Below are 23117 nucleotides of genomic sequence, written 5' to 3' on the forward strand. Positions count from 1 at the left end.
GTCTCTCCAAGAAAACACAAATGAATGCCATAATTGTGGTCTATCAACATTAGCAGCGCTTTAAAAGTCACAGGAGGTCATTAATTAATGGCTGCTCTCAATGTGCATTAGCAGTGTGAACCACTGCCTAGACACACCCTGCAGCTAACACAACACAACAAAACAACACAACAAAAGAATGCTCAAAGGCATCTACCTTTCCCTGCCCGTCTTCGAGAGCAGACAGAAATGCTGACTGCACTGTGGCTCCCCTGACCCTCTTTCGTTCTTCTTGAATATCTTTTTGTAGATGCAATGTTGTTGGCATTGCTCTGTATGCATTAATTTAGCTGTCTTCAGTTTTATTAATTTTACAATTTTTTTTGTTGGTTTGTTCAGCTAACTTTACACATTGATTATAAATGTGTCTCCACTGTCTCCTTCTTGGTATTATTGCAGTTTTGTATAAACGACAGTGTCACTGATGTTCTTGAACTGTAAGTCACTGTGGATAAGTGTCTGCTAAGTGAATATAATTTAATATACTATAGTGCGGACACTGTGTTTTCTTGTTTCAATGTGATATGTCTCCGTGTGCATTGGTAGCATGAACTTCTGCCTGGGTCCAGTCATCCACTGTACTACTTTGTTTAATCTCAGTGCAGGTTTCCCTCCTCCCCGTCTGTCAAGCTCCACCCGATAGCTCACGATCAGGAAAATGCTTTATTTATTTTGCTAATAAGAAAAGGCATGTACCTAACTACCTATATGCTGATGCTAAAACACCATTATTTTACTAAACAAATTAAGTATTGACTACACACCAGTATGTTGAATAACTTTTGTTGAAACTAGGGAGGATGTGTTTATTATTTTGATACAACTATCACTATCAAGAATGCACATTATTTGCAAAATAAATGAATTACCTCATCTGATTTTTTATTTACTTGTGACTATATTTAAAGTATTATTTTGACTGTTGTAAAAAAAAAATTGAAATGGATATTACCATTTGATTTATCATCCATAAATTGATTCACCAAATCCCAGTCATATTCAGCATAGTAATACTAATCTTAAATTGTTCTGTCTTCTATGGCTTCTGCCACCCTCACACACTGATCACAAGGCTGAACTGGAGGAACTCATCCTCACATACACCCACCCAATAGTTAAGTAGTTCACTTTCTCAAAAAAATAAAATAAAATAAATAAAGAAATAAAATAAATAAAAAAATTAAAAAATATGTTTTGGTATATGTTTCCATAGAAACTTACAGTTGTACAATAAGTAGGTGTACATTGTACACATACAAACGTGTACACGAGTACATACATATGAGCATTACATGTGTGAGATGTTATGTTTCTACAAAAACAAATGCCGGATTTAAACATATTTTCCTAGTCATGCATTAAAAAAAAAAAAATTAACACATTTTTAAAAAGTGGCCTGGAACTATGCCATGTCTGATCTTTCCACTGTTCCATGAACTCACCTACAAGAGTCTTGTCTCAGTACTAATATTCAGAATATCAGCAGTACCAAACAAAGGGCATGTTCGTCATGCATGGCTTTAAAGATTTCTCGGTTAATAAACGTTAACGCCCCCTGTGTGGAGTTAACAGGAGATGAGAATGGAAGACATAACGAATTTTACAATGCTGTTAAACGCCTACAGTGTGCCTGACCTCACAGCTGCAAGAGCTGCTGCAGCAGTTATGACATCACACAGTTCCTTCGATGGAAGAGATTAAGGTTTTTGATTCCACATTGTTTCCCATTAATGGGATACTTACACAAACCACAGATCTCGTGGGAGAGCTTGTTGTATGTCTTCTTATCTGTTTTATTATTTTGTTATTTTGATTGTTTTTATTTTACATTAATCTATTTTACTTATTCATATATACACTACTAAGCCAAAAGTATGTGGACATCCACGATTTCACCCAGTTTTATGGGCATTAATATGGAGTTGGTCTACTATAACAACCTCCACTTTTCTGGGAAGGCTTTATACTTAATAGATGTTGGAGCACTGCAAGGATTTGCTTCCATTCAGCCACGAGTGCATTAATAAGGTCAGGCACTGATTGGGCCATTAGGCCTGGCTCGCAGCTGGCTTTCCAGTTGGTCCCAAAGGTGTTGGCAGGGGTCCAGGTCAGGGCCCTGTGCAGGCCAGTCAATTTCTTCCACATTCTTAACAAAACCATTTCTACATGGACCTTACTGGGTCCTCGGAGCATCCTCATGTTGAAACACACAAGGGTCTTCCCCAAACTGTAGGGAAAGCCCAGAATTGTTTGGAATGTGATTGCATGGTGTAGCATTAAGATTCGACTTCGCTGGAACTAAGGCCTAGCCCAAACGATGAAAAACAGTCCCAGACTAAGGGGTGTCCAGATACTATTGGTCATATAGTGTGTTTGTAAGGAATAAACCATGACAGTCTATCTAGTAATTGGAACATACAGTACAGTATGACTGTACATATGACTAACGGGACAGTCCATAGTGGTTTATTCCGCTTTTATAATGGTTATCAATGACCAGGCCTATATATTAGTTAGTTTAATGTTTATTTATTTTTATCAACTTAATCAACTGAAATGGAAATATTGTTCTTCCCTTTGGGTAATTTATTTTTACTGTTGTCAAGCAACAGGGGTACATGTCGCCCTAAAACTGAAAGCACTTAAGCTTGCCCCATTTCTGATAATTTTGCTGAAAAATATCAATATCAAACTAGAAAGGTTACAATTCCTGAATTGTGTGCTTCAAATTCAAACTGGCACTGTCCTCAAGCCTCAATGCATTTCAATGAGGTCGCATAGCTCAGAAGAAGCACAAAACCGTCCAGACCCACGGCGCACCATAGCATGACATATACAGCCGGGGATCAGCAAGTAGCGATTATGTTCCAGGGCTTAGTCGTATCCTAAATGTGTCTTGAGTAAAACTTGGCTAACTATATAGCTAGCTAGCTCTGGCATGTCCTCACCTCTGTAATGTTATTTGTTGTCCTTCGTGTGTCCACACGTCTGTATCGGTGGTTGTAGCGTCCGTGTCCATACATCTGTATTGGTGGTTGTAGCTGTGTGTCCGTAGCTCCTACTCATGCGTGTAGGAGAGCATCCGTACGTGGGTTGTAGCTGTGTGTCCGTAGCTCCTACTCATGCGTGCAGGATAGCATCCATTCGCACTAACTAGGTTAACTAAAGTAGGCGAAACGCTAACATGTTAGGGTTAGCTAAAGTAACGTTAGGCAATAAAGCTGTGCTTAAAAATCTTGTGCCATTGGAAGTGTGTCCAACTAAACAGCCATGCCTGAGTGACCACCTGCGCATGCGTCCTACTAAAGCGTTCCACTAAACGTCCATGAATGAGCCTCTATGGAGTGACCACAAAAAAAGTGCAATATTTCAAAAAGTTTTGAATATTTCAAAAATCTGAATACAAGCAACAATGTCTGGAACTAGCCGGTCCTTTTAGTGTAAAACGTTTGAATGTAGTGCAAAACTGTAGGACTAGTTAGAGCTAGAATAGTTGGGCAGAAAGTGCAGATAAGAAAAAAAAAAGAAAGATAGCAAGAGTGGGCATGCCGGAAGCAAGCCCACTAAATATCAAATATCATTGCTTTTAATGGAGCTTCAAAAAAATCATGAAAAAATCATCCCATTAACATCATACTGTAGATACCTACTAATGAGTATGGTCAGTAGGTTGCAATCAGACAATTGAATGGGTGGAGTATCAATCTTTAATAATCACCATGTTCAAATCGTGTACCGCAAGACGAGGAACGACAAAGCCAGCTCTTACAGGTCAGTATGAATGAGGCTAGCATGTGTCTGCATCTTTAAAACCCATATCTGGCTCTGCTGGAACCAATGAACTGTTCCACTGACTATAATATGGGGGGGGATGTGATGGGGGGAGAGTAGGGGCTGGGGAGCAAATGTGTCCCCCCACGATGTCAAACTCACTCCTACACCCCTGGCATAAACTCTCTCTGCTAAACCCCTGTGTGCATTCGCTGTCTCTGCTGAACTCCTGTGTGAGTTATCCCTCTCTGCTAAACTCCTGTGTGCATTAACTTTCTCTGTTAAACTTCTGTGTGCATTCACGGTCTCTGTTTAACTCCTGTATGCATTCACTGTCTCTGTTAAACTTCTGTGTGCATTCACTGTCTCTGTTTAACTCCTGTGTGCATTCACTGTTTCTGTTAAACTTCTGTGTGCATTCACTGTCTCTGTTTAACTCCTGTATGCATTCACTGTCTCTGCTTGCTGTCCAACAAAAACAATGAGTGGGAAAGACAAGTTTAACTCATACAGTATTGAGATTTGCTCAAAGGAGGCATGATAGTACCCAACTATAGTAGGCTGTGAAAAGTCAACTATTTACTGTATAAAACCTACCAAAATTTGGCAGCTTGGCAGAGAGTTTATGACGCAACAAGGAGAACTGTTGTTAATTCAGGAGCAGTTTGGCTGACTGTAGGCTAAGTAAAATTATCCATGTCAGAATTCTGTTAGTAGCAATACTGTACCTATAATACAGTAGTCACAAATATCTGTTTTCAATCCATTTTATTCTACACCGGAACAGATGAAAAAAACCTTTTTATAGATTGTGTAAAAAGGTTTTATGTATCACCTCACATACATACTGTAAATCACAGTAACCTTATTAATACCACTCCACATAGTCATTTTAGCTCAGCATGGCTATGAGTTACTCATTTGTGCTGAAATTGAGTGTAAGACGTCTTCGATCCCAGTTTTTTTCCCCAGTCTTTGGTTCCCCAGTTTTGTCACCATGGATGGAGATGTTTTTGATGTTTTTGTGTATAATTCCCCAAATGTGATGCCATTCTGCACACATCCACCAGGGACCCTGGTGTAAAACAGTTCAAGTACTGAATATATTTAGCAAGACATTGCACTGCAAATAATAAAAAATACTGAAGACAAACATACATTCACATAAATGAACTTAGAACAATACCGGCACATTTTAAGCGCTCCACTTTGCCATTGTAAAAGGCAACAGTGGCCTCTGGTGGTCGTTTAAGTTTATTTTTTTATCACTGGTGTCAAAAATCACCTGGAGGTCCCCTGGAGGTTCACCTGTGTCCATTTAACCAAAAAGGTCAACTGAGAGCTCAGTTTTGTTTTTGTTGAGACGCTCAACCAAATATAATTTACATCTTGCAAAATTTTAACTCCCATGAAATCCTTCACTGGCAGATTCCATGTCTGCTGAGACCCCCTGTCTTATTAGTGTATGATGTCCAGTCACATTTTTCAGTCAGAAAGAAATCCATATCAAGTAATTTTCCACGACAGCAGTTCTGAGGGTAGAAATAATCAGTGGCATGGCAGCCAGTGAAAAAACTGAGCATAATATGGTCACTAGTTTATGCGTTAAACTGTTTGTAAACCCATAGCTCAGCGACATAGCTCAGGAGGTAAGACTGATTGTCTGGCAGTCGGAGGGTTGCCGGTTCAAACCCCACCCTGGGCATGTTGAAGTGTCCTTGAGCAAGACACCTAATCCCTAATCCCTAACTGCTCTGGCGAATGAGAGGCATCAATTGTAAAGCGCTTTGGATAAAAGCGCTATATAAATGCAGTCCATTTACCATTTAAACCCTTTAAAACTATAAGGGGCTCAACTCTGGGGGAACATTAACAGTGGCTGTTGTGCCACATCTTCTATCAGTTATTCGCAGGTTTTTTGTGCAGTGGTCTCTTCCAGTTACAGGAGACACATTCAGCAGGTGTTAGAACTGGAACGTTGCATCCATGTACACACATCGAACGAGACTTCCCCGACAGTGTAACAGAGCTTTAACAACATAATGGTGGACAGCTGAAACAATCCAGGAGTTAATGTTCTATTTTAGTGACAGGTAACTGGCTGTCAGCTTTCAAAGATAGGAGCTTTCTGAAGTTACTTGAAACAATTTAGGAAACATTGGGTAGCATTGCTTCGGAATACAGCTTGTTTAATTTGTGTCATCTGAGATAGCCAATACTGTTTCATGCTTTTAAAGGCAGGCCTAGATTTGAATGAATGACTCATAGACAGTACTTTGTAGGCTATGTGTGAGTAACTTGGCATTTTTGTACGTTGAAAATGTGTCTTTCATCAGATGTTATGTACCACACTAAATTGCATGTTCAAACAAGTGCAAAAGGCTACTGACGTTGAGGAAGCTTTCAGTGGAATTTATCCCCAAAGGTGTTTTTAGGGTTTTTCAGTACCTGTAATTGGCCCATTGTTTCCAGTCATTTTGTTGGTGGCACTCAGTGAAAGGTTGCACATTTAAAGGGACAGTTTATGTTAACTGTATGTTATAGTGCACAAAACTCCTTTTGTTAACACTTAGTAAGTTAACATTTTATTTAATTCTGACATATGAATTCATGCCATTTAAAAGCATGTCCATTAGTGCCCATTCACCAACACGACAGTCTATCAACTTTTTTTACGTATCCTTTAATAAGAAAATGACAAACACAATGCACTGGGCTGTGCTGAAATTCCCAAGACAGGTTCACCGAACGTTCATTGTCAGAGCAATGTTCTTTTTATGTAAGAATTTTAGAATATATAGACAGGTTCTCTAGAGACACAACATCATTTCCCCAGTAGACTGGAAGATGAGACAAACTTGGCTGTTATAACAGTCGGAGATGGCATATCTGCCCCAGCCAGATGCTTCCTTCCTTCTATATCAGCTGGTTTGTTGAGATTCCAGTCTTCATAAAAACTTACACTCAATGTGAATATACATACTTTGGCACATGCACATTTGAAGGATTCAAATTAATTATAATGCTGCTCATGGAAAATGGAAAAAAAAACAATGACAAAAACACACACAAGTACTATAATAAAAAACTCTCACATAACTACAAGCACTTTCAGAGTAAATGTTTTAATTTTGAAGATAAATAACAAAACAGAAGAATAACAGGTTTCACACCTTTCAACTGAGAATCAAGCCATGTTTTCGCCCTGCTCTACTGCTGCACTCTGAACGGAGTCTCCAATCGTCTCCTCATAACTTTTAACTTGGTGTTATTTACAGTGTGAACAGGTGTGTGCTGTAATTAGTTTCATCACACAGTAAACAATGACATCACAAATTACAGCTGACTGTGTGAATAGACACGGCAATGTGACAGCTAATCCAGCAGCTGGAGGCTAACTGGGTTACGCAGCAAGATGATGATCCACAACACAAAAGAAAATGCACAACTGAATGGCTGGACAAAAAAAAAATTAAAGTATTGGAGTGGCCCAGTCAAAGTCCTGACTTGACCCCATTAGAGATGCTGTGGCAGGACCGGAAACAAGCAGTTCATGCTCGAAAACCTACCACTTAGTCTTCATTAAAACAATTCTACAAAGAAGAGTGGGATACAATTCTTTCACGTTGACGTGACAGCCTGATATCAAATTAAAGGAAATGTTTGGTTACTGTTATTGCTGCTAACGTTGCTGCAACCAGTTATTAGGTTTAAGGGGGCAATTACTTTTGATATGGGTGTTTGATAACTTTTTTTCATTAAAGAAATGAAATAATCATTAAAAAGCAGTGTCATGCCTGGGAATCAAACCTGTGACCTTTGGGTTACAAGACCAGCTCCATACCCATTATACTACTCTGTACACTAATCTATGGCAATATTTACAACTGTACTAAAATGCTGTCTCACTGCTATCAGCTGCATCTGTGGTGGGAGGAGCACAGCTGAACAAACCTTACACAGTCCTTGCACAGACACTCTGAGTCTCTGTCTATTTTCTATAGCAGCACAATACCAACAGTTTAAAAAAGAAAATTGTACTGTAAATGTACAGTTGAGTACTGGAAGGTATATGTATTACTAATTATTTAAATTAACATATATTAGTATGCATGTTTTCAATGTGCATTGTTTTCAATGCATGTAAGACAAAATTAATTAAGAGGAAACCCATTTTATGGCAAGACAAGACTGCTGTATATAATCATTTTAGCATTTTAGCATAGCATTTATCTATATCATAAGCAAGCTTAATACATGCATTGTACATGCATAAGTGCAGTAACATCTTAATAAAAGACGTGCATATTATCACTTTTCATATTATTCTTCTGTGGTGTCAGCGCTTCTCCTGGCTGCCTTGGAAGGTCCCCGACTGGCTGGTCTCTGTAGTTTTCTGCGATGAACTCCCTGGAGGGGCTTGAGGGCAGAGGAGCCGGGCCACCTGCTTCCGGCACTGAGACGAGCCGAAGTAGTAGATGATTGGATCCAGGCAGCTGTTCACACTCCCAATGCTCACGGTGACCAGGTAAGCAGCATATAATCTGTTGCTGTGCTGCTTGGAAAACTGTGCGTAATGAGCCAGCAGGAGGATGTTGGATGGGGTGAAGCAGACCACAAAGACCGTCAGCACTATGACTGCCGTGACTATGGCCCGGGTCTTCTTGGAGCGTGTTGACTCGCTGGAGCGAAGCAGGACCCGGATGATGCTCACGTAGCAGGCGGTGGTGACGATGAGGGGGATGAAGAAGAACACACAGGTGAAGGCGGGGAAGAAGTAGAGATAGTAGCCCTGCATCTGCCTGTCATCCGTCACGTCATGGCAGGTGGTGATGCCCAGCTCGGGCAGGCACATGGTCTGCTCTGACAGGAGGATGGGCATCACCCCGGCAACAGCCAGCAGCCACATGGCACAGCACACGGCCACTGCGTTCCGCTGGCAGCGCCAGGCCAGCGATCTGATGGGGTAGACCACACCCAGGAAGCGATCCACGCTGATGCTCATCATCAGCAGGACTGAGCCATACATGTTGCAGTAGAAGGCGAAGGTGACCACGCGGCACATGGCCGGTCCGTACACCCAGTCATTGCCGTTGAAGTGGTATGACGCCTTGAAGGGCAGCAGCAGCACAAACAGCAGGTCGGCTGTGGCCAGGTTGAGCATGTAGATGACTGCTGGCTTTTTGGGTCGGACTCTGAGCGAGAACATAAAGATGGCGGCGGCATTGAGAGGGACGCTGGCGATGAACACCAGGACATAGATGCTGGGGATGACTGTGGTCATCAGGGATCCAGTCAGGAACAGTGTAGCCTCTTTGCTGATGCCCAGCATCTGCTTCATCTCAGGTGTTTGACAGTGGCCAGTAAGGTTTTCAGACACACTGCCATTAACAGTTGTGATTTCCTCAGAGTTTGTCTCAGGGAATGCTGGAAAACCATACTCCACGATCCCTGAAATAATAAAGCATTTTTGCAGTATTAATGCATGCTTGTTTGAAGCGAGGTGATGTCAGCTTTTTGTAGCTCTACTTTTTTTGCACTGTTTTGCTAAAACAGTGCAAGACCAATGTAATAGCCAAGCTTGTTACCCAAATGCTTCAATCCTCAATGGGATACTATTTGTCCAGAACACTCACCTCATGGCTTTAATAATGATTCAGATGTTAAATGAATGGTGCTGCATATGCAATACTTTCAATGTGAGTGTTATGGTACATTCATTTTCTTATGATTAACAGTTCCCTCCAATAAACAGAAACATTTATAAAACTGAATATAGTGCAGTTTTGTTTGCTTGAATGTAACCAAAGAAAATTCTCTATGGTGTGGCATATTAGCAAGAGTAACCACTAAATACAGTATGTACCTTTTGAATATGAAACCTTTATGCAGTGCAGGTTAAAACAAAAAAGGTTTTGTTCTTCTCTTTAAATGCTTTAAGCTTTTGCATAATTCAGTGTGTTCGGGAATGTAAACTTTTATCAGCCGTTGTTAGAAAAAACAGTTGAGGCCAAAAGTTTACATACACCTAGGCTAAAGACATTCAAACTAAATTTCACAACTTCACACATTTTGTGTTACCATACATTCCCTGTGTTAAGTCAATTAGGGTATCTACTTTATTTCCATAAGAGGTCATTTCAAAATAATAGCTAAGAGACAATACATAAAAGCTGAAATGAATCTCAGATTTTCAGTGGGTCAAAAGTTTACATACACCTTGTTAGTATTTGGTGGCATTGCCTTTTAATTGCTTAACTTGAATCAATTGCTTGGCGTAACCATCCACAAGCTTCTCACAATGCTTTGCTGTATTTTTGCCCTTTCCTCCTGACCGAATTGGTGTAACTCATTCAGGTTTGTGGGCCTCCTTGCTCAGACATGCTTTTTCAGTTCAGTCCACAAATTTTCTATGGGATTCAGATCAGGGCTTTGTGATGGCCACTCCAATACTTTCACTTTGTTGTCTTTAAGCCATGTTCTTACAACTTTGGAGATATGCTTAGGATCATTTTCCTTCTGGGAGACCCAGTTGTGACCAAGTTTTAACTTTCTAGCTGATGTCTTGAGGTGTTGGATCAGTATTTCTAGATATTCCTCCTCCTTCATGATGCCATCTATTTTCTGATGTGCACCAGTCCCTTTTCCAGCAAAACACTCCCACAACATGGTACTTCCACTACCATGCTTCACGGTTGGGATGGTGTTCTTCATATTAAAAGCCTCACCTTTTTTCCTCCATACATAGCGCTGATCATTATGGCCAAACAGCTCAAATTTTGTTTCATCTGACCAGTGAACACTCCTCCAAAGGCTAGGTCTTGGTCCTGGTGATCACTGCAAACTTCATGCAGGCTTTTTTATGCTGGTCTTGGAGTGCGATCTTCTGCGGTCTTTGTACAGATGCTCATTGTCAGGGTGGGCGAGGGGATGGACCCAAACGCAGAGTCAAAAAACACTCAAAATCCAGAGTAAACGCAAAACCAGGAGTGTTGCTTTTAATTTGAACAAAAAACAAAAGGGAACAAACGAGGCCGCGCAGGGCAAGTCCTAAAAAACAAAGTAAGATTTTCAAAACTAAGGAAACAAAGAAAATCCAACAATCCAAAAACACAAGAAATGGAACGTGGGCAAAAACACTGGAGGCTACTCTTAGCAGGAAACACACGGGGCAGAAACACGATCAGAAGCACGAACAAACAAACTAACAACAAGGATCCAGCACGTGAGTCAGGGAGAAGGGAACTTAAATAGACAAGACACTGACGAGACACAGCAGGGCACAATGCACAATCAGGCCACAGAGAGGGAGGGGAAAACAAGATAACCAAAAAACAATAATTGAACAATTGAAAACACAAATACAATTAAACAAGGTACAAGCAGGACACCAAACAGAAGTGCCGCCATCTGGCGGCCCAACAAGGAAGGACAGACAGAAAACACAGAACCATGACACTCATGGTATCTTCAGTTGTTTGGAAATTGCTCGTAAGGAGGAACCAGACTTGTGCAGGTCCACAATTTTATTTCTGAGGTCTTGGCTGAGTTGCTTAGATTTTCCCATGGTATCAAGGGAAAAAAGGCAGTGGCTCTAAAGGTACGCCCTTAAATACAGCCACAGGTGCCAATTAACTCCCAATTAACTCCTAATTATGACAATTGGTCAATCAGAAGCTTCTAAAATGTCATTACATCAATTTCTGGAATCTTCCAGACTGTTTAAAGAGACAGTCAACTTGGTGTACGTAAATTTTTGACCCACTGGAATTCCAATATAGTCAATTAAAGCTGAAATAACTGAACAAAGTAGATGCTCTAATTGACTTGCCAAAATAAATGTATGGTAACATGAAATGTGCAGAGTTGTGAAAAACTGAGTTTAAATATCTTTAGTCTATGTGAATGTAAACGTTTAGCCTCAACTGTAAATATTGATACATATTATCAAAACACTTGCAGTGTATAGATTTGTGCACCGTTCAGTTAACTGCCGCCACCCGCCTTTACACTGACAATCCAATTAACTAATAAACACAGGTAAGATAGTAAAGAGGATACTTACCATTTCCTGCAGTTGCACTGTGCAGGCAAAGCAAAACTGAAAATACAAAGAACATAGCCGTAGCTTCCACTTCAAGTATCAGTGTCCGGAAAAATGTATGTTTTGAAGATATTGTTATTATATATGCAATTAAGTGAAATTAAATGTTTCAGTATGATAACTGGCAGAAGTGCTCCACCCGACTGTTCACTAGTGCCTGCTTCTAGTAATGAGTGCTGAATTGCAGGTCAAACACGGTAACATTCAGATGATGTCAGCATCATAGTTTATTTGCACTGCCGCATGAATAAGCACAAACTAGTTTACATCTTGCAGTAGGGTATTCCCTCCTCAGTTCACTGCTTTATAAAATAATAATTGCAATACCTGAAGGCTCTCATAGGTATTTTCTTCAGGTATTTCAGATGGATGATAGACGGATAGATAGATAGCTAGTTAGATAGATAATAAATCATTATTCGTTCAGTTGTGATGAAAGTGCATGAAGTACAACTGTATTTGATGTCTCTCCAAGAAAACACAAATCAATGACATAATTGTGGTCTATCAACATTAGCAGCCCTTTAAAAGTCACAGGAAGTCATTAAGTAATGGCTGCTCTCAATGTGCATTAGCAGTGTGAACCACTGCCTGGACACACCCTGCAGCTAATTTGTGTTATGAACATAACAAAAGAATGCTCAGAGCCTGCTTCTTTTTTTCCTGATCATGAGCTATCTGGTGAAGCCTGACAGACAAGGAGGAGGGAAACCTGCACTGAGATTAAACAAAGTAGTACAGTGGATGACTGGACCCAGGCAGAAGTTCATGCTACCAATGCACAAAGAGACATATCACATTAAAACAAGAAAACACGGTGTCCACACTATAGTACATTAAATTATATTCACTTAACAAACACTTATCCACAGTGACTTACAGTTCAAGAACATCAGTGACACTGTCATTTATACAAAACTGCAATATTACCAAGAAGGCACCGGAGACAAATTTATAATCAATGTGTAAAGTTAGCTGAACAAACCAACAGTTAATAGTGCAAACAAAAAGTGAACACAGCTAATTTAATCCATACACAGCATTGCCAACAACATTGCATCTACAAAAAGAAATTCAAAAAGAACGAAAGAGGGTCACGGGAGCCATATTCACATACACCCATCACTCTTTCCACTGTTCCATTAATCTACCTACAAGAGTCTCATCTCAGTACTAATATTTTGAACATCAACAGTACAAAACCAACAGGCATATTTTTTATGTTATTTTGATTGTTTTTATTTTACATTCATCTATGTTACTTATTTATATTTACACTGCATGGCCAAAGGTATGTGGACACCTGAGATCCAAAATTTGATCCAGAATTCTGGGCATTAATATGGCGTTGGTCCATTATAACAACCTCCACTCTTCTGGGAAGGCTTTGCACTAGATGTTGGAGCATTGCTGCAGGGATTTGCTTCCATTCAGCCACAAGTGCATTAATGAGGTTGGGCACTGATCGGGCCATTAGGCCTGGCTTGCAGTTGGCTTTCCAATTAGTCCCCAATTAGGTGTTGGCTGGGGTTCAGGTTAGAGCTCTGTGCAGGCCAGTCAATTTCCTCCATGTTGTTAACAAAGCCAAATGGACCTTGCTGTGTCCTCAGAGCATTGTTATGTTGAAACAGGCAAGGGTCTATTCCAAACTGTAGGGAGAGCACAGAATCCTTTAGAATGCGATTGTGTGGTGTAGCATTTAGATTCACCTTCAATGGAACTAAGAGGCCTAGCCCAATCAGTGGAAAGCAGACCCAGACTAAAGGGGTGTCCAGGTACATTTGGTCATATAGTGTACATACAGTATGTAAGGAATAAACCATGACGTTCTGTCTCGTTATTGGAAAATAATGTATGACTAACGGACTGTCCGGAGTAGTCAATTCTGCTTATAAAACCAATACTAATAACGAGGCATGTATAGTCACTTATGTTTATTTATTCTTATTGACTTAATCAGCTGAAATGGAAATATTCTTCTCCGCTTTGGACATTTAAAAAAAAAAATGTATTTACCATTGTCAAGCAAAACTCTGGTTGATAGTTCTACTTGGACAGTTATTAAAACTCTGCATCTTTGCACCATTGTTGAGCAAAAACCTCTGGTCATTAATTCTATGAAAAAAAAAAATTCTATCAGAAAAAAAAAGTTCCTTCTCGTTTTAATACCATACAATCAGCATCAATTTTGTTTATTTTTCTCATTACATTATTTAAGAATCTTGCATGAAACCATAACTCAATCAAATGTATCTCCCTAGTTGTCTTGCTTTTTAAAATGGTATGGTCACGCAGAGTAAAAATAACGTCTTTCGAGTCCCCCTGAAACCAGGTTAGAATGTAAGATATAGGTTTATGCTAGGTTGGCCGTCACTCACATTACCTAGCAAATATTAAAATTCAGGGGCTCAACATTGTGGCTGTTGTGCCACATCTTCTATCAGTTATTCGCAGGTTTTTTGTGCAGTGGTCTCTTCTAGTTACAGGAGACACATTCAGCAGGTGTTAGAATTGACTTCCCCGACAGTGTAACAGAGCTTTAACAGCATAATGGTGGACAGAAGAAACAATCCAGGAGTTAATGTTCTGTTTGAGTGACAGGTCATGGGCCTGTTTTCAGCAGAAGTCAGAGAGGGTGGCTGAAATAAAATGAGTTGTCCTGACCTTGTTTTTCTTACTACGACTCGTTACTGTAAACATAGCCATCCCCGGTCTGCACACAGGCACATACAATGTGGATATCTGGCTGTGGTGACTAGCTGTCAGCTTAGATAGGAGCTTTCTGAAGTTACTTGAAACAATTTAGGAAACATTGGGTAGCATTGCTTCGGAATACAGCTTGTTTAATTTGTGTCATCTGAGATAGCCAATATTGTTTCATGTAACTTGGTGCAATTTTGATATGAATGCTTTTAAAGGCAGGCCTAGATTTGAATGAATGACCCATAGACAGTACTTTGTAGGCTATGTGCGAGCAACTTGGCATTTTTGTACGTTAAAAATGTGTCTTTCATCAGATTATATAGACCATGCTAAATTGCATGTCTTCTGTCTTTCACATGCTCAAACAAGTGCAAAAGGCTACTGACACTGAGGAGGCTTCTGTGGAATTTATCCCCAAAGGTGTTTTTAGGGTTTCTCAGCACCTGTAACTCGCCCATGATTTGTATGAATATGTTTAGGAAACAAATCAGGGAACTAGAGGAGGAACTGGTTTATATAAGTCAAAGACACTTAAAGGGACAGTTTATGTTAACCGTATGTCATAGTGCACAAAACTCCTTTTGTTAACACTTTAATTAATTCTGGCATATGATTTCATACCATTTAAAAGCATGTCCATTAGTGCCCATTCACCAACAAGACACTCAACTATCAACTTTTATCACGTATCCCTTAATGAGCAAATGACAAACAATGTGCTGGGCTGTACTGGAGATCACAAGAGATCACTGAACTTTGATGATGACATTTAATCACTGCAATGGATTCTATGTCAAGTAAGAATTTTAGGATATATAAACAGACAGGTTCCCCAGAGGCACAACATAATTTCCCTAGTAGACTGGAAGATGAGACAAACTTGGCTCTAATAACAGTCAGAGATGACATATCTGCTCCAGCCAGATGCTTCTTCCCTTCCATATCAGCTGGTTTCCAATCTTCATAAAAACTTACACTCAAAGTGAATCAACGTACTTTGGCACGTGCACATTTTAAGGATTCAAATAAATTTTAATGCTGCTTATGGAAAATTTAAACGAACACAATGACAAAAACACACACAAAAGTACTATAATATAAACTTTCACATAACTACAAGCACTTTCAGAGTACATGTCTTAATTTTGAAGATAAATAACAAACAAAACCAAAGAATAACAGGTTTCACACCTTTCAACTAAGAATCAAGCCATGTTTTTGCCCTGATCTACTGCTCCACACTAAAAACCCAATCTTCTGCTCATAACTTTTAACTTGATGTTATTTACAGTGTGAATAGGGCTGTACTGTAATTAGCTTCATCAAATAGATCTGCCTGTTACACAGTAAACAATGCCATCACGAATGACAGCTGATTGTGTGAATAGACACAGCAATATGACACCTAATACAGAATTTGAAAACAAACGCTTTTTTGGCATCTTTCAGAAATATTCAAAAAGACAAAGCACAGTTTTATGGCAAACAGCAAATTCATTGAAATAAAAATCTTATTTCTTGATGAAGATGAGGCCTACATTGTCACACAGAACAATTAATATATAAAACCAGACAGACAGACTTTTAAAATAAAAATCATCCTCACACAGGTAATTCATATTAAAAATCAGAATGAGGCCTGGATTGATTCTGAAATGAGCATACAGTATAACACGATTTCAAAGCCAAAGGCGATGCTCGGAAGAGCAGTGTTGTTTAAGTGAGCAAACTGTGTGGCAACTACAACGCAGCCTCCGCCCACTGGCAGATGAATGTTCAGAGCCTGGGAAGTTGACACGGCGGAGAAGAATTCATCCCCGTGCTGGTCTGCTGCTCCTCCTCCTCATGCAGCTGTGACAGAGACAACTCTGTGCGTGCCTCAGACACGAGGGAGTCCTCTTCGCTTGCATCAGGCACACACCAACCACACCGCTGGATTGCATATTACGTCAAATTTGATAGCCAGCTCTGCTAAGACATGTAAACAAATGTGGGCTGGACCTCGAGCACAAGATCTCTAGACTACAGTATACAACTGTTTTTTGAGGAGTGCTACACAGACATTAGGACTACCGAGTCTAAGGAGGAATGATGTCAAAAACAGTACTGCTGATATTACTGCTTTCTCTTCTGTTGCTGGATGTATCTCTCCAAGACAACGGTAAGAGTGGTTTGCTACATTATCAAGGACTCAGTTTTTGAGAAAATATAATCATCTAATAGTAATGCAATTTGATGGAAAAAAACTGATATTTTTTATTTCAGAATTTAATGTCAGCCATTGAACTACATTAAAGTATTTTATGTCTTAGTATGTTTCGTGTTGTATCTGATTAAAACATATGCACTCCAAGATCATTAATACAAATAGTTTCTGGCACTCATTTCAAAATGACCAGTTGTGAAATAAAATGAAATCATGCTATGACTTTCTAGTATTCTGTACTGTATTCTGGCATTATAGACTTTTTAACACCTATCATTATGAACAGGGAGCAAATCCCACAAAGAAAACCGAAACATCACCGCTATCAGTCCTCGAAGCTTCAGAGGGAGATTGAAGGGGAAAATCGTACATCCGCAAAACACGATGAGGGCAGTCCCCTCCTCCCCTTCTCCCACTTTGTTCCTGAAGTTGGGCCTGCAGGCCAATGGCACTGCCAGTTACTTCACTGGTGTCCTGAGCACTCAAATCATCCCTGCTGCCTATGTGGTGGCCATTATCATTGGGATACCATCCAACGCCATTGTTCTGGTGGCACTGACCGCCAAAACCAAAACATTCTCCACCGCCATCCTCTACTTCAGCCTGGCCCTCTCCGACCTCCTTTTTCTGATAACTCTGACCCTGAAAGCGTTCTACCACTTCAACGGAAACCACTGGGTGTTTGGAGAGGCTGCGTGCAAGGTGGTGACGGCCTGTTTCTATGGAAACGTCTACTGCTCCATCCAGACGCTCATGTGCATCAGCATCAATCGCTACCTGGCCATTGTCCACCCCTTCACCTACAAGAGCCTGCCCAAGCACTCATGCACCATGTGCTGCAGCCTGATGGTTTGGGTCCTGTTCTTCACTGCCATGGTCCCAGAATTCCTCATTCGCCAGAGCTACCATCTCCCTGACCTTGGAATAACCACCTGCCACGATGTCCTCCCCCTAAATGACGAGTCCTACTCCTTCCTGCCCTACTATAAGCTCACTCTGATATGTCTGGGATTCTTTGTACCCTTCATGGTCACTGTCGTCTCCCACGTGTTTATAATCCTCCAGCTGAACAAAGCGCACGATGACTGTATGCATTATATCAAAATGAGTACCTTGGTGTTCATCATATTCACAGTGTGCTTTATGCCCAGTAACGTGATCCACTTTATTCATTATGTCAAACTGTACACCAGCAAAGAGGAGCACTTCTATGTGTACTACAGTGTGGCCATGTGTTTGTGCGGCATTCACAGCTGTCTGGACCCCTTCCTGTTCTCTCTCATGTCCAGATCCACTGGGTCGAAGCAGTACTTTATCACATTTAAAGGAAAAACTCTCAGTACGTCCACATAAAAATCAAATCTGCAAAAAAAAAAAGATTTGCACTGGCCAAGGACTGGCCTTTTCATCGTAAATAATGTGAAATCATATATGTATGCAATCAGAAATGTACAACAATCAGACAGCGCCAGTATTATCATCAGTATTTGTCATTTTCATATTAAGTTTTGTAATAAATGAAGATAATAAAAATAAAATATTGCTTATTCATTTAACTTCACTGTGCTTGTATCTTCATTACCAGCCAAACATGATGAAATGCTTGATGAAAAAACTACTATGGTATGAGATGAATCAAAAATAACTCCTGTGTACATTCACTGTCTCTACTTGCTGTCCAACAAGAGCCATGAGTCACTGAGGGTGCAGTGGTGGGATTACTGGATTAGACCACTGAATGAACTATGGAGAGGAAACTGTGAAAACATGAGTGGGAAATACGAGTTCAACTCATGCAGTATTGAGATTAGCTGAGATGAGGCATGCTAGTACCCAAGTATAGTAGACAGGGTGTTGTGAAAAGTTAACTATTTACTGTATGAAACCTACAGAAATTTGCTGTACTTGGCAGCGACTCCCTCAGAGAGTTTATGACACAAGAAGAAGAACTGTTGTTAATTCAGGAGCAGTTTGGATAACCACCCGATCAACTTGATTTTTCTGTAATAAAATTCTCCATGTTCTTTTAACTAACTACCAATTCTGTTAGTAGCCATACCTATAATACAGTAGTCACAAATACCTGTTTTCAATCCATTTTCTTAGACACCAGGACAGATGAAAAAAAAAAACTTTTTTATAGGTTTGGTCCAATGTATCACCTCACATACATACTCTACATATCACAGTAACATGTTATTAACACCATTCCGCATAGTCATTTGAGCTCAGCTAAGTATGTCTGTGAGTTATACATTTGTGCTGAAATTCAGTGCAACCCCATTTTTTTCCCCAGTCTTTGATCCCAGTTTTATTACCATGGATGGGGATGTTTTTTTCCTTTAATGGGGTTATCTACGCAAACCACAGATATTTCGGGAGAACTTGTGTGGGAACTTGTGCATAATTCCCCTGATGCTGTTCTGCGCACACCCTCCAGAGACCGCGCTATCAAAGTACTGAATAATAATTATATTCAGCAAGACTTTGCACTGCAAATATGAAAAAAAATTCTAAAGACGAACATAAATTCACATACATGAATTTAGAACACTATCTCCACAAGTTTTCTATTAAATAAAAGCAACTGTAAAAGGCAACAGTGGCCTCTAGTGGCATTTTTTTAAATCACCTGTTTTCATAGAGGTATGTCATTTAAGCAAGTATGTCAACTGAGTTCAGTTTTGTTTTTGTACAAATGCTCACCCAAATATAACTGACATCTTGCAAAACTTTATCTCCCATGACATCCATCAATCAGATTGCAAGTCCCCTTAGACCCTCTGTACTATTACATTTTTCAGTCAGAAAGAAATCCATATTAAGTCATTTTCCACAACAGCAGTTCTGAGGGTAACACGATCTAGGGCATGGCCATGTACATACCATGGTCACTAGTTTACATTGTTATACTGTTTGGAAACTCTGGACAACTTCAAATTACTCATCACTGTGTCTGTCTGTCCCACTGAAAATAAAGCAAACCTCACTCAGCAGTTAGGTTTAATTTGGTTCTGGGAAATGATGAATCTTCAGAACTTTTGGTGGCTATGCTTGCCATTACAGTATGTCTTTAGCCTAATGATTAAGATTTGAGGGGCTGTTACAAATAAAATGCTGTAGGGCTCAATGCATAAATACACACACACACACACACACCTACAGACACACACACACACCTACACACACACACACACACAAACAGCAACTGCATAGGTGGCTGGGATGCACATGTTCAAATGAAACATTGTGGCCAAAGCTTATGCTTTTAGTGGGCCTCTGGGTCAAAATCACATCCTTGTGGTATACGAGCTATTCCCGGACAGGGTCCCTTTAGAATATCCATGCTACTTCCCTCACCAGCAATGCAGCTAGTTTCACTGAGCATCATTTGTATCTGCTATGAACTCATTCTGTTTAACCTGTCAGCTACATTGAATTTTCAGCTCAACCAGAATGCAGCCAACTTGGATAACTGTCATTTATTTCATAAAGACAACAAATGAAGCATAAAAGTAGCATTATTTCCTATAAAATTCAAAGCAAACCTTAAATTTGTAAATTCTGAACAAATGATAAAAAATAAAATAAAAATTTTCATTATAAATTCTAAGCAAAAAGTGGTAAATCATCCAGTCAATAAGGCAGGGTACTAGTTTTTATGATTATCAAAATGGCTTGCAAATAAGAACATGTTTGAGCAGCCATGTGAGCAGCAAACTAACTGTGCACAATTTGAGAAATATAGCTCTGCAGGTAAGTATCAAAGTACATTCCGTTCAGCAGTCTTCCTCGGGAAGGCTTGTGTGCCAAGGGGGCAGCAGTTTAATTGCCTACCCTACATCGAGTCCCAGGGCCAGAACTGAGGGTTCTAGAGCCCCTATTGCATGGATGCCGAAATGCAATGACATTACATTTATTTTGGTCCATTATCCATCTGTGAAGAGAGAGAGAGAGAGAGCAGAAAGACTCACTCAGCAAATCTGCACATGCATTTTACAGCACACACCCTCAATGGGAAATAAAGCAACATTTTATTTTCTGTTGATGTCTTATTTTTTAATATCCTGGCAAAGCAAAAGCCTTTTCCCTATCAAGATTTTTTTTTTTCATTTAAAAAATCTCTGCAGTTTTTGTGTGACTGCAATTGCCTCTCTAAGACTGCACTGCATTTCTCTTTCATTCTGTGGAATATACAGAAGGGTTGGGTGATACGTTCTAAAAATAATATTTATCATATCAAGATGTTTTTACACCATATATATCATAATGTTTTTGATTGTTTTCTTTAAATTGTGGAATAAAGTATGGTTTTGTTGTGCTTCAGACATGCAAAGTAACATTAAGCAAGCAATCTTAAAGGAACAATATTAATTTATGTGCATGCAACTGGAATATTAGGTATACTGTAAATCATGTCATCAGCCCCTACATGAACTACTTAGGGGACACTGCTGGACAGAGATCAGGGAAGGGCTGAAGTCAAGATCCTTTGTCAGGGCCCTCATGGCTGTGCTGCTTATATTATAAAAGACTGACTTTGAAAATGTTGACGGTAAATCACCTAAAGGGGTTGGAAATGTGTCTGTGGTAAAACTTTTGATGACCATGGTTATTTATGCAAAACCATAAAAACTGTCAAAACCGTCAATATATAAAACATAAAAACATTCACGGCCCAAGATGTCTCTGTGATTTGGGTGCTCAAAAACTCTTGCTTCTGTGTCACATGCATAACCTGAGAATTTCCACACCTCACTGAGGAGAGCGTCAAACAAACACAGTGTTGTCCATTCATGACTGTCAGTGGAGAAGCAGATTTTCCACACAACGCAAGGTGCTGAGAAATGTCAACAGGAGCTTAAGTAACCATGGCTTCAATATAAACATAAAGAATCATCCTGTCACGGTTGAGGAGGGTGGGACGCAATTGCGGACCGAGGGGATCTAAAAGTTAACCCTGAGGGGTATCCACAAAATCGCCGAGCGATAGAAAGGGAGGGGGAAAGACCAAATAATAAAGAGCCAAGTAATCGCTCCCTCCACTCACTGAAACTTCTGTCAGCGGGCTCAGAAAACTAAAAGAAATGAAACACCGCCACAGCGTAGCTACCCAGAAAGAAAACCCCCACTAGAAAAAACAGAGTGGGGTCACTTACAAAAGAAAAAGGATATTCGCAGCCTGGCTGGTAGAAAACAAAAGGAAAACTAAAGAGACGAGGGCAAAATGTCCTCCACAGCGCGAAGAGATAAACAACTCGAGAAGAAACTAAACGGTGATCAAATCTGGCAGATAGGATCAATACGGTAACTTCTGCCGATTGTCACACCCCTACACACTAAGAGTCTGACAAACAATGAGTCTGCGCTGAACCCCAGAAATCAGGGGCTAGATATAGGCCTCCCACACCTGACCCTCATCAGGGACAATTAGCTCAGAGCAAATGCCTGTGAGGTGCCATAATCTCACCATAGTACTCACGCACCTGCCCCTCGTCAGGGTCAATTAACCCACAGAAATCAGAGTGAGAGGTGCCACCACCTCACACATCCCTTGCTTTAATGCAGGGGTCCTCAATCTTATCCAGAAGGGGCCGGTGTGGGTGCAGGCTTTTGTTCCAACCAAGCAGTTACACACCTGATTCTGCTAATCAAACACTAGAGTCCTCTTTGCAAAGGATCTTGATTAGCAGAATCAGGTGTGTAACTGCTTGGTTGGAACAAAAGCCTACACCCACACCGGCCCTTTCTGGATAAGATTGAGGACCCCTGCTTTAATGCTTTACTTTATTTCATTGTGCGGTGTAAGGAACTTGGTTTTATAACCGTGTATAGAACATATTTTCCTGAGATTAATATCTGAAAGGGTGAAACAATACTGTATATGTCAGCATTAGTTTACATCATCATGAATATAGCACCATTTACATTATCTTTTTATACAACATGTATTTGGTTTCTTGATAAATGTGATGTGTTTCACATTTTGTGATTCTGGTCCAGACACAAGACATTGTATGATTAGGATATGTCAAAAATCATATGAATCACAACTTGGTATACAATTTTAAAAAACTTAATGAAGTGAACTATCCATTTTTCTAACAGATTTCAATGGATACAATGTTGACATGGCAGGATATCCTCCTCTGAGCAGTCTCCGCTGTGTTTCAGTCCTTGTCATTTTTTTTTTTTAGGAGGGCTACTTTAACTTTAATACATTTTCATTAAAGTAACAATGCTTGTATGTGTGTATTCTTCCCACCTCTGGATGCTGAAGATATTCTGAAAAAC

The 23117-nt window shown here is 40.0% G+C and overlaps 2 protein-coding genes across 2 annotated transcripts; one reads left to right on the forward strand and one right to left on the reverse strand.

The window, feature by feature from the left end:
* Positions 1-8149: 8149 nt before the first annotated feature.
* Positions 8150-9151, reverse strand: LOC118212997 (proteinase-activated receptor 1-like). The gene has a single exon (XM_035391579.1). The coding sequence runs from the start codon at positions 9149-9151 to the stop codon at positions 8150-8152; it is 1002 nt and encodes a 333-aa protein (XP_035247470.1).
* A 7363-nt stretch (positions 9152-16514) lies between these two features.
* Positions 16515-18288, forward strand: LOC118213225 (proteinase-activated receptor 3-like). The gene is made up of 2 exons (XM_035392021.1): positions 16515-16778; positions 17110-18288. The coding sequence occupies exons 1-2, from the start codon at positions 16706-16708 to the stop codon at positions 18174-18176; spliced, it is 1140 nt and encodes a 379-aa protein (XP_035247912.1). The 5' UTR covers positions 16515-16705; the 3' UTR covers positions 18177-18288.
* Positions 18289-23117: the final 4829 nt, after the last annotated feature.

Source organism: Anguilla anguilla, chromosome 14 (genome assembly GCF_013347855.1).
Source record: "Anguilla anguilla isolate fAngAng1 chromosome 14, fAngAng1.pri, whole genome shotgun sequence".
Lineage (NCBI taxonomy): Eukaryota > Metazoa > Chordata > Actinopteri > Anguilliformes > Anguillidae > Anguilla > Anguilla anguilla.